At 43.1% G+C, this 12,120-nt stretch overlaps 1 protein-coding gene across 5 annotated transcripts in view; it reads right to left on the minus strand.

Annotated features, from left to right (window-relative positions):
* The window catches only part of LOC115200482 (potassium channel subfamily T member 1), a 136,092-nt gene that overhangs the window by 90,242 nt on the left and 33,730 nt on the right, over window positions 1-12,120 (minus strand). Inside the window, exon 1 of one of the 5 annotated variants that reach the window (XM_029763587.1) lies at window positions 1,277-1,811. The exons of the other annotated variants lie outside the window; for them this stretch is intronic. Within the exon in view, the coding sequence (XP_029619447.1) occupies window positions 1,277-1,425 (149 nt within the window). The 5' untranslated portion in view covers window positions 1,426-1,811. Of the gene's footprint in view, window positions 1-1,276; window positions 1,812-12,120 lie in introns of those variants that run through there. 5 annotated transcript variants of the gene reach the window in all.

The following is a 12,120-nucleotide window of genomic DNA, read 5'->3' on the forward strand; positions in this document are numbered from 1 at the left end:
CATTCACAGAGACCTGCATCTCCCCCTTAATGAAACCATGTAGTCCCATTCACAGAGACCTGCATCTCCCCCTTAATGAAACCATGTAGTCCCATTCACAGAGAGCTGCATCTCCCCCTTAATGAAACCATGTAGTCCCATTCACAGAGACCTGCATCTCCCCCTTAATGAAACCATGTAGTCCCATTCACAGAGACCTGCATCTCCCCCTTAATGAAACCATGTAGTCCCATTCACAGAGACCTGCATCTTCCCCTTAATGAAACCATGTAGTCCCATTCACAGAGACCTGCATCTCCCCCTTAATGAAACCATGTAGTCCCATTCACAGAGAGCAGCATCTCCCCCTTAATGAAACCATGTAGTCCCATTCACAGAGAGCAGCATCTCCCCCTTAATGAAACCATGTAGTCCCATTCACAGAGAGCAGCATCTCATTTGACTAACAAATACCCTGGGAAGTTCAGCACCCAGGTAAACTACTCCAGTGCCATTTCTGATTTGCTCGGACAAACATGTAAGCTACACACACACTCACATGCGTACACAATCACCTGAGGTTTGCATTGCAAAGCAGCTAGTCTATCATGTTGATAACAATATATTAACTCACTGGAATGAGCAAAATATTCATACAAAGTGTCGAGTTCACCTGTGGCAACCAATACAGCGACTGTATCTTCGATACATCTGCATTTACCATGATATATGATATTGCTTCAGACATGTATACTTGCATTGTTAGAGTTGCAGCATCTTCAGAATTACATAAGCTTTGCACAGAATGTACTGCAGACATAAAGAAAACCTCAGAAAAACCTAAATAGGATACTGAGAAAAATATGACTGACAGGAAGAGGATGGTTCAGTCAAACACCGAGACAATTTGAGTTATTGTAACAGTGCCATTGTGTGCTGTCGGTGTTGACAATCTGTTATAGATCAGCTTCATAAACCGAGCATATCCTGTGTCAATATTACCAGCATGAGAACAGAGACAGCTACCTCCCGGCGCGCCACGGTTATGTCGTTCAAATATTTTCCTTATAATCGATTATTGAATCTATATATTCGATATAAATGTAGCCTAATGATAAATGCATATTCTTTGCCTAAAGATAATGATCTATAACGTCATATGGGATAATTAAACTGCGCTTTACCGCCGCGCGCCCGCGACACCACATCGGTTTGTGAAGATGCTGCAGGTTTGATATCGAACTGGTACTCTGAGTCTGAGACATGCAGCGGCTTCATGCGGGTCTATCTGGGGTACCTTTGCCCAGCATCACTCCCAAAAGAACCCATCGTCCGTATCGGCATCGACGGGTTGACCCAAGGCGGCTCCTCTGAGGATTTCGTGGCCTCGGTCTTGACGTCTGGGTCTATCTCCGAGGGAGACGGTGTGAGTTTAGCGCCTGCCATCTTTACTTCTCCCGCTCCTAAGTTAACTCCAGCGGAGAATTACCAATATGTTACCTAGCTCTTGTCAATACCAGATAATGGAATCAGCAGCGACTAAAAGTGAAACCCACATCCTGAATGCACTACCGCTGCAAGTAAGACCAAGGTAGACTTCCCCTTCCTTTCTGCAATAGCCTACTAAATCCTCTGAGAAAGTGCTGTGAGCTTCTTGTGATTCAGCAGCACTCCATCCTTCAGAGATGTGTGCTCCGTTGCGTCTTAGCCAGCTCAAGTCGTCATCCCAACGTCAAACCATTCTACCCAGTACACTCTTATTGCTACTGTAGCTGCAACATTATTCATTGATTTTGAAAGGGGGATGTGTTCAAATGTGTTTTCTAATCATTTAAAATAGTATCAGCTGTCCTTCAATGCACCTAAATATGATGTGTACTAACAGTTACATTTGTACAGTGTAAAGTGCCATTACTGCATTGTGAATACTTTTATATCATGCATCAATAACTGTGGCTTATTGGTTTACAAAGCAAAAGTGATGAATGACTCATTCATACTGTGACATCTCAGTAATGCATCAGCAATCGTCACCAGATCTGCAGTAGGATACCAGTATCATCTAAATTGAGTAGTCAGCTACATTGCAGATACAAAAAGCAGATGCAGCAGCAGCAGACCCACAGGCTGATGATGAACAGCTGCACACTAGCAGCCTTGTATGCACTTAATAAAGGACATGATTTATAACTCTGAAACAAAAATGAAAAAAAATCCATTGCTCACCACAACTGTTCAGGAGCACTGCATTGACTATATAATGCTGTATGCACTTAATACAATACATAATGATAGGCTACCAAAACAAAAATTCAACATTCACCCCCTCACAATATATTGTAGAAAAACATTACTGAACCCTAAAACCTTTTGTTCTGTAGTGAGGAGGACAATAAAAGGAAATACTAAAAGACAGCTTGTCACAAACACATCGTAGACTGATGAGTAGATGTGTTATTCGAACTCAGATTGAAAATATCACCCATCATGTTTGTGTGTGGTTTTGATTTTTATTGAAAACTGGAGTGGAATAAGACAAGTGAAGGAGGATTAGGTCTAGTATGAATAAAATGTGATATAAATGTGATAGAGACGAAGGGAAGTGTGATATAAATGGAATAGAGACGAAGGGAAGTGTGATATAAATGGAATAGAGATGAAGGGAAGTGTGATATAAATGGAATAGAGACGAAGGGAAGTGTGATATAAATGGAAAAGAGATGGAGGGAAGTGTGATATAAATGGAATAGAGATGAAGGGAAGTGTGATATAAATGGAATAGAGATGAAGGGAAGTGTGATATAAATGGAATAGAGATGGAAGGGAAGTGTGATATAAATGGAATAGAGACGAAGGGAAGTGTTATATAAATGGAATAGAGATGAAGGGAAGTGTGATATAAATGGAATAGAGACAAAGGGAAGTGTGATATAAATGGAATAGAGATGGAAGGGAAGTGTGATATAAATGGAATAGAGATGAAGGGAAGTGTGATATAAATGGAATAGAGATGAAGGGAAGTGTGATATAAATGGAATAGAGATGGAGGGAAGTGTGATATAAATGGAATAGAGATGAAGGGAAGTGTGATATAAATGGAATAGAGATGAAGGGAAGTGTGATATAAATGGAATAGAGATGGAAGGGAAGTTTGATATAAATGGAATAGAGATGGAAGGGAAGTGTGATATAAATGGAATAGAGATGGAAGGGAAGTGTGATATAAATGGAATAGAGACGAAGGGAAGTGTGATATAAATGGAATAGAGATGGAGGGAAGTGTGATATAAATGGAATAGAGATGGAAGGGAAGTGTGATATAAATGGAATAGAGACGAAGGGAAGTGTGATATAAATGGAATAGAGACGAAGGGAAGTGTGATATAAATGGAATAGAGACAAAGGGAAGTGTGATAGAAATGGAATAGAGATGGAAGGGAAGTGTGATATAAATGGAATAGAGATGGAAGGGAAGTGTGATATAAATGGAATAGAGATGGAAGGGAAGTGTTATATAAATGGAATAGAGATGGAAGGTAGTGCAAGAAAAAAGTCATTTAGAATGAAGGATGTGAAAGGGATGAGGAGGAAAATATGTGCTGAGTAGAGTACACAGACTGCACAGAGACACCTGTTGGTGATGGAGAGAACTGCAGGCCTAACTCCAGCCTTACAGACACTGAGCAGTAGCAGCAAGCTAGCAGCAGCAAGCTACCGGAAGGAGACAACTGACTGATGGGCAAACATGGCAAATGTAATGTAGCTGTAAATATGTATACTGGAACAACTGCCGATATACACTTAGTGTAAACAACATTATGAACACCTGCTCTTTCCATGACATAGATTTACCAGGTAAATCCAGATGAAAGCTATGATCCCTTATTGATGCCATTTCTTAAATCCACTTCAATCAGTGTAGATGAAGGGGAGGAGACAGGTTAAATTCGGATTCTTAAGCCTTGAGACAATTGAGACGTGTATTGTGTATGTGTGCCATTCAGAGGGTGAATGGGCAAGACAAAAAATGTAAGTGTCTTTGAACGGGGCATGGTAGTAGGTGCCAGGCGCACCGGTTTGTGTCAAGAACTGGGTAATTCACGCTCAACAGTTTCCTGTGTGTATCAAGAATGGTCCACCACCTAAAGGACATCTAGACAACTTGACACAACAGTGAGAAGCATTGGAGTCAACATATGGAACACTTTCGACACCTTGTAGAGTCCATGCACTGACGAATTTAGGCTGTTCTGGGGGCAAAAGGTGGGGTGCAACTCAATATTAGGAAGGTGTCCTTAATATTTTGTCCACTCAGCGTAGAATACAAATAAAACTGCAACAGGAGCAGACAGACACAACTGAACTGTATTTGAATCAGTATTTGATGGGCAAATATGGCCAATAGCTCATAGGACAAGTTGCTTCATTGAATCAGTGAATATGTATGCAACAGTTGGGATTCACTTTCGCTTGGGAACCCAATATCGTAACCATTAGACCAGAGGGAAATCATCCTGGTCCAAGAGCAACTATTGGGCTTTACTGTTGAGGCTCAGGCAGCGCTACGTCATGATGGTGTGATTTCAAATCACCTCTGCTACAAGAACATACAACATACTGTAGTGTTGTTAGCAGACTGAAAAGTCAGCTGATTGAACAGTCAGCAGGTTGAACAGTCAGCAGGTTGAACAGTCAGCAGATTGAACAGTCAGCAGATTGAACAGTCAGCAGGTTGAACAGTCAGCAGGTTGAACAGTCAGCAGGTTGAACAGTCAGCAGGTTGAACAGGTAGCAGATTGAACAGTCAGCAGATTGAACAGTCAGCAGGTTGAACAGTCAGCAGATTGAACAGTCAGCAGGTTGAACAGTCAGCAGGTTGAACAGTCAGCAGGTTGAACAGTCAGCAGGTTGAACAGTCAGCAGATTGAACAGTCAGCAGATTGAACAGTCAGCAGGTTGAACAGTCAGCAGGTTGAACAGTCAGCAGGTTGAACAGTCAGCAGATTGAACAGTCAGCAGATTGAACAGTCAGCAGGTTGAACAGTCAGAAGGTTGAACAGTCAGCAGGTTGAACAGTCAGCAGATTGAACAGTCAGCAGGTTGAACAGTCAGCAGGTTGAACAGTCAGCAGGTTGAACAGTCAGCAGGTTGAACAGTCAGCAGATTCAACAGACAGCAGATTGAACAGTCAGCAAGTTGAACAGTCAGCTGATTGAACAGTCAGCAGATTCAACAGTCAGCAGATTCAACAGTCAGCAGATTCAACAGTCAGCTGACTGAACAGTCAAGTTCCTTGGTGTCCACATCAACAACAAACTAGAATGGTCCAAACACACCAAGACAGTCGTGAAGAGGGCATGACAAAGCCTATTCCCCCTCAGGAAACGAAAAAGATTTGGCATGGGTCCTGAGATCCTCAAAAGGTTCTACAGCTGCAACATCGAGAGCATTCTGACTGGTTAGATCACTGCCTGGTACGGCAACTGCTCGGCCTCTGACCGCAAGGCACTACAGAGGGTAGTGCGTACTGCCCAGTACATCACTGGGGCTAAGCTGCCTGCCATCCAGGACCTCTACACCAGGCGGTGTCAGAGGAAGGCCCTAAGAATTGTTTTCTCTACTACCTCATGGCAAGCGGTACCGAAGTGCCAAGTCTAGGACAAAAAGGCTTCTCAACAGTTTTTACCCCCAAGCCATAAAACTCCTGAACAGGCAATCAAATGGCTACCCGGACTATTTGCATTGTGTGCCCCCAACCCCTCTTTTTACGCTGCTGCTACTCTCTGTTTATCATATATGCATAGTCACTTTAACTATACATTCATGTACATACTACCTCAATTGTGCCGACCAACCAGTGCTCCCGCACATTGGCTAACCGGGCTATCTGCATTGTGTCGCGCCACCCAACACCCGCCAACCCCTCTGTTGCGCTACTGCTACTCCCTGTTCATCATATATGCATAGTCACTTTAACCATATCTACATGTGCATACTACCTCAATCAGCCTGACTAACCGGTGTCTGTATGTAGCCTCGCTACTGTTATAGCCTCGCTACTGTTATAGCCTCGCTACTGTTATAGCCTCGCTACTGTATATAGCCTGTCTTTTTACTGTTGTTTTATTTCTTTACCTACCTATTGTTCACCTAATACCTTTTTTTGCACTGTTGGTTAGAGCCTGTAATTAAGCATTTCACTGTAAGGTCTACACCTGTTGTATTCAGCACACGTGACAAATACTTTGATTTGAATCACCAGTCAGCAGGTTGAACAGTCAGCAGGTTGAACAGTCAGCTGATTGAACAGTCAGATAATTGATAATGGGCCGTTTGGGATTGGGGCAGAAAGGTCCCCTTAAAACGACCACATTCAGACACTGAAATAAAGGCTCATTTTCAGCCAGAATAGCAGTCTGCCTCCCTACCTCATTCTAGGCTGCAGATGGGAGCAGAGAGCCACAGTACCACTGGTCTGTCAAAACAAATTAGAACCAAACAGCTTCAAGCTCCCCAGGGTCCATGACACCACAGCTGTCTGCTTCAACATAACATGGCCAGAGAGGGAGACAGGCTACCTAGTCAACACCACTGCCACTATGGACAAAAACACATATCCACACATGTCCACACACATATCCACACACACATACAGTGCATTCGGAAAGTATTTTGACCCCTTGACTTTTTCCACATCTTGGTTCCATCAGACCAGTGTCGTGACGTGGCTATCATTAATGTGATGACGGCTATTTTATCAAATAAATTAATTATGTTTAATTATTACGTGATTAAATTAATCATGTAACAATTAATTAATTAGTAACTTGGGGCACCACGGAAAAAGTTTGTTTTAATGAGTTACTGTTTCCTGAATTAACTCAAGAATATATCAGAATATATTGTTATCATACCAGTCATCCGGATTTAGAAATGCAACATATATTTAGCTTAGCTTCTCTCTGTTGAAACCACTCGATACGTCTGTGACAAATAGTTACACAGAAAGTCTCTGGTTGTGTAAGTCTCTCGTTGTCCACCAGAGGTCACAATGTCCTCAGTTGTAGGCCTCTTCGTCTCTGACTGTTCGTTCCTTTGATAAGATCTTCCTTGTGTCTTTGGTTCTAAGTTCTAGACTACTTTACATTACCCAGCTGCAGACTGAGAATGTCTGGTATAGTCTTCGCCTTCTTCACTCGTCGAGTTTCAGAGGGTCTTACCATTTCGTAACATTCAGCTCACGCTGTCGGTCACGCTGGTCTGTATTTAAATTGCAACCATTTCAATATGTAGCCACGCGTAGCTACCTCTACACGTTGGTCTGATAAAGTCTAACCATTCGTGACCATTCGTGACGTCTGGCTCAACACCGTCCGCCTGCTTGGTCTCAATGGTTGATTATTCCGGGTTCAGCTCCCAACCATTTTACACGCCAGTAGCAACCCGGCAATGTACTGGTCTAATGTAAATTTCGTTAGCAGTCCTTTTATGTACTCGCCTTGGAGGGTGGTTCCATCATGTTGCCTCAATGTCTGTGCTCACGTGGGCGTGGTTACTGACTTGGCAAAAGTTAATATAAAAACAATTCTCATTTAGAATGCTAAAATCACATTTCATCTTCTCACAAATAGTTTAATATTTAATCGTATAAGTTTTACAACATTTAGATGTACTCTCAGGTTTGAAGGTAAGACCCAGATGCAGACTGTGTCGGAGTAACAATGTTTATTATGGCAACAGGGGTCGATAACCAGAGTAGTGGGGGAAAGGTGCAGTCAGGCTCAGGGTCGGGTCAGGCAGAGGTCGGTAATCCAGAGGTGGGGCAAAGGTACAGGACGGCAGGCAGAGTGGACAGGCAGGCGAGCTCAGAGATGGGACAGGCAAGGGTCAAAACCAGGAGGGCGAGAAAAAAAGAGACTGAGTAGAAGCAGGAGCTGAGATGAAAAACACTGGTTGACTTGACAAACAAGACGAACTGGCAACAGACAAACAGAGAACACAGGTATAACCTGTCTGGGCTAGGGGCAGTATTGAGAATTTTGGAAAAAATATGTTCCCATTTTTAACTGCCTCCTACACCAACTCAGAAGCTAGAATATGCATATTATTGTTCAGGTTTGGATAGAAAACACTCTGAATTTTCTAAAACTGTTTGAATGGTGTCTGTGAGTATAACAGAACTCCTATGGCAGGCAAAAACCTGACAAGGTTTCAAGCAGGAAGTACCCTGTCTGACAAGGAGTCGTGCGTCTTACATCTTTTTATTGAAAAGTAAGGATCTTAGCTGTAACGTGACAATTCCCAGGGCTCCGATAGGCTCTCAGAGCCCGGGAAATAACTGAAGGTTTACGAGGGAGTCTCAGGCTGAAACACATTATCACCTTTTGTAAGTGTCGACTCAGAGGACCTTTGAATGATGCTTGTGCACGAGTCGCTCCTGAGGAGAAATTTTATTCGGCTGTTTAGGCTCAATGCATACTCCCGGTCGGAATATTATCACTTATCTACGAGATAACTGGCATAAAAATTGGTTTTAAACAGCGGTTGACATGCTTCGAAGTACGGTAATGGAATATTTAGACATTTTTGACACGCCAATGCGCCATGCGCGGGACCGTGAAGAAGCATTCTGATAGTGTCTAGAACTCACGAACAAAACGTCGCTGTTTGGATATAACGATGGATTATTTGGGACCAAACCAACATTTGTTATTGAAGTAGAAGTCCTGGCAGTGTATTCTGATGAAGAACAAGCAAGGTAAGAACATTTTTCTTATAGGAAATGTGATTTTGGTGGAGGCTGACCTGGGTGGGTATCTAAATAGCTAGCCCTGTAATGCCGGGCTATGTACTTAGATTATTGCAAAATGTGCTTCATCCGAAAAGCTATTTTAAAATCGGACATATCGAGTGCATAGAGGAGTAATGTATCTATAATTCTTAAAATAATTGTTATGCTTTTTGTGAACGTTTATCGTGAGTAATTTAGCAAACTGTTAGTAAATTCCCCGGAAGTTTGCGGGGGTTATGCTTTTTCTGAACGTCACATGCTAATGCAAAAAGCTGTTTTTTGATATAAATATGAACTTGATTGAACAGACATGCATGTATTGTATAACACAATGTCCTAGGTGTGTCATCTGATGAAGATCATCAAAGGTTAGTGCTGCATTTAGCTGTGGTTTGGGTTTATGTGACATGATATGCTAGCTTGAAAAATGGCTGTCTGATTTTTTCTGGCTGGGCACTCTGCTGACATAATCTAATGTTTTGCTTTCGTTGTAAAGCCTTTTTGAAATCGGACAGTGGGGTTAGATTAACGAGATTCTTGTCTTTAAATAGCTGTAAAATAGTCATATGTTTGAGAAATTGAAGTAATAGTATTTCTAACGATTCAAAAATCGCGCCACTGGAATTTCAGTAGCTGTTACGTAGGTGGGACGAAATCGTCCCACATACCCCAGAGAGGTTAAGTACCCAGGGGATAATGGGGAAGATGGGCGACACCTGGCGGGGGGGTGGAGTCAAGCACAAGGACAGGTAAAACAGATCAGGGCGTGACATGTAAACCTGACAACTAATTTGTAGAGGTACAGTTATTTAGTTACACCGTCCTTAATGATATCACAAAACAATAAACTTTTGACAGGATGCATCGTTTGGATCCCCACCAACCATTCCAGGCATGTGGATTTGAGAACTAATCATCCAGTGCCCAATCTTTTGATGTTTGAAGTTTTGTCAAGATTCTCTCTTTACACACAAAGGATTTTTGACTTCTCCATACTGCAGTGCACGAGAGAGAAAGTTTACGACCGGTCATTAAAGTCATAGAATGTTGTTTAAATGTTTTAACATCTTGATTGAAGTACACATGTGGTAAATTCAATTGATTGGACATGATTTGGAAAGGCACACACCTGTGTATATAAGGTCCCAAAGTTGACAGTGCATGTCAGAGCAAAAACCAAGCCATGAGGTCGAAGGAATTGTCCGTAGAGCTCCAAGAGAGGATTGTGTCGAGGCACAGATCTGGGGAAGGGTACCAAAAAATGTCTGCAGCATTGAAGGTCCCCAAGAACACAATGGCCTCCATCATTCTTAAATGGAAGAAGTATGGAATCACCAAGACTCTTCCTAGAGCTGTCCGCCCGGCCAAACTGAGCAATTGGGGGAGAAGGGCCTTGGTCAGGGAGGTGACCAAGAACCCAATGATCACTCTGACAGAGCTCAAAATCAAATCAAATCAAATTGTATTGGTCACATACACGTGGTTAGCAGATGTTATTGCGGGTGTAGCAAAATGCTTGTGCTTCTAGCTCTGACAGTGCAGTAACATTGTCACGTATACTCCCTCTCCGGCCTCTAGGTCATCCCGCACCCCTGTCACCATCATCTCGTGCACCTGCGCCTCATGACACTCACCTGGACTCCATCACCTCCTTGATTATCTTCCCTATATCTGTCCCTCCCCTTGGTTCTTTCCTCAGGTGTTATTGACTCTGACTGTGTTTCAGTTTCATGTCTGTGCGTTGTTCATGTTTTTTGCATTATGTTTTCATTTATTTTTTAAATGATTCACTCCCTGAACTTGCTTCCCGACTCCCAGCGCACACATTACAAATATCTAACAAGTAATGTCTAACAAATTACACAACATATACCCAATACACACAAATCTAAGTAGAAATGAATTAAGACTATATACATATATGGATGAGCGATATCAGAGCTGAGCAGACTAAGATAACGTAGAGTAGTATAGAAAACAGTATATACATATGAGATGAGTGATGCAAGATATGTAAACATTATTAAGTGACTAAGATACGGTAGAATAGTATAGAATACAGTATATACATATGAGATGAGTAATGCCAGATATGTAAACATTATTAAAGTGACTAGTGTTCCATTCCTTAACGTGGCCAGTGATTTCTAGTCTGTGCATATAAGCAGCAGCCTCTAGTGTGCTAGTGATGGCTGTTTAACAGTCTGATGGCCTTGAGATAGAAGCTGTTTTTCAGTCTCCCGGTCCCAGCTTTGATGCACCTGTACTGACCTCGCCTTCTGGATGATAGCGGGGTGAACAGGCAGTGGCTCGGGTGGTTGATGTCCTTGATGATCTTGTTGGCCTTCCTGTGACATCGGGTGCTGTAGGTGTCCTGGAGGGCAGGTACTTTGCCCCCGGTAATGCGTTGGGCAGACCACACCACCCTCTGGAGAGCCATGCGGTTGCGGGCGGTGCAGTTGCAGTACCAGCCGGTAATATAGCCCGACAGGATGCTTTCAATTGTGCATCTTTAAAAGTTTGTGAGGGTTTTATGTGACAAGCCAAATTTCTTTAGCCTTCTGAGATTGAAGAGACTGTTGCTGCTTCTTAACCACACTGTCTGTGTGGGTGTTCCATTTCAGTTTGTCAGTGATGTGTACACCAAGGAACTTGAAGCTTTCCACCTTCTCCACTGCGTTCCCATCGATGTAGATAGGGGGATGCACCCTCTGCTGTTTCCTAAAGTCCACGATCATCTCCTTTGTTTTGTTGACGTTGAGTGAGAGGTTGTTTTCCAGGCACCACACTCCCAGAGCCCTCACCTCCTCCCTGTAGGCTGTCTCGTCATCGTTGGTAATCAAGCCTACTACTGTTGTGTCGTCTGCAAACTTGATGATTGAGTTGGAGGCGTGCTTGGCCTCACAGTCATGGGTGAACAGGGAGTACAGGAGGGGTCTGAGCACGCCCCCTTGTGGGGCCCCAGTGTTGAGGATCAGCGGAGTGGAGGTGATGTTTCCTACCTTCATCTCCTGAGGGCGGCCCGTCAGGAAGTCCAGGACCCAGTTGCACAGGGCGGGGTTCAGACCCAGGGCCTCGAGCTTGATGAGCTTGGAGGGTACTATGGTGTTGAATCCTGAGCTATAGTCAATAAACAGCCTTCTTACATAGGTATTCCTCTTGTCCAGATAGGATAGGGTAGTGTGAAGAGTGATGGCGATTGCATCCTCTGAGGATCTATTGGGGCGGTAAGAAAATTGAAGTGGGTCTAGATTGGCAGGTAAGGTAGTGGTGAAATGATCCTTAACTAGTCTGTCAAAGCACTTCATGATGACAGAGGTGAGTGCTACGGGACGATAGTCATTAAGTTC

This window comes from Salmo trutta, chromosome 9 (genome assembly GCF_901001165.1).
Source record: "Salmo trutta chromosome 9, fSalTru1.1, whole genome shotgun sequence".
Lineage (NCBI taxonomy): Eukaryota > Metazoa > Chordata > Actinopteri > Salmoniformes > Salmonidae > Salmo > Salmo trutta.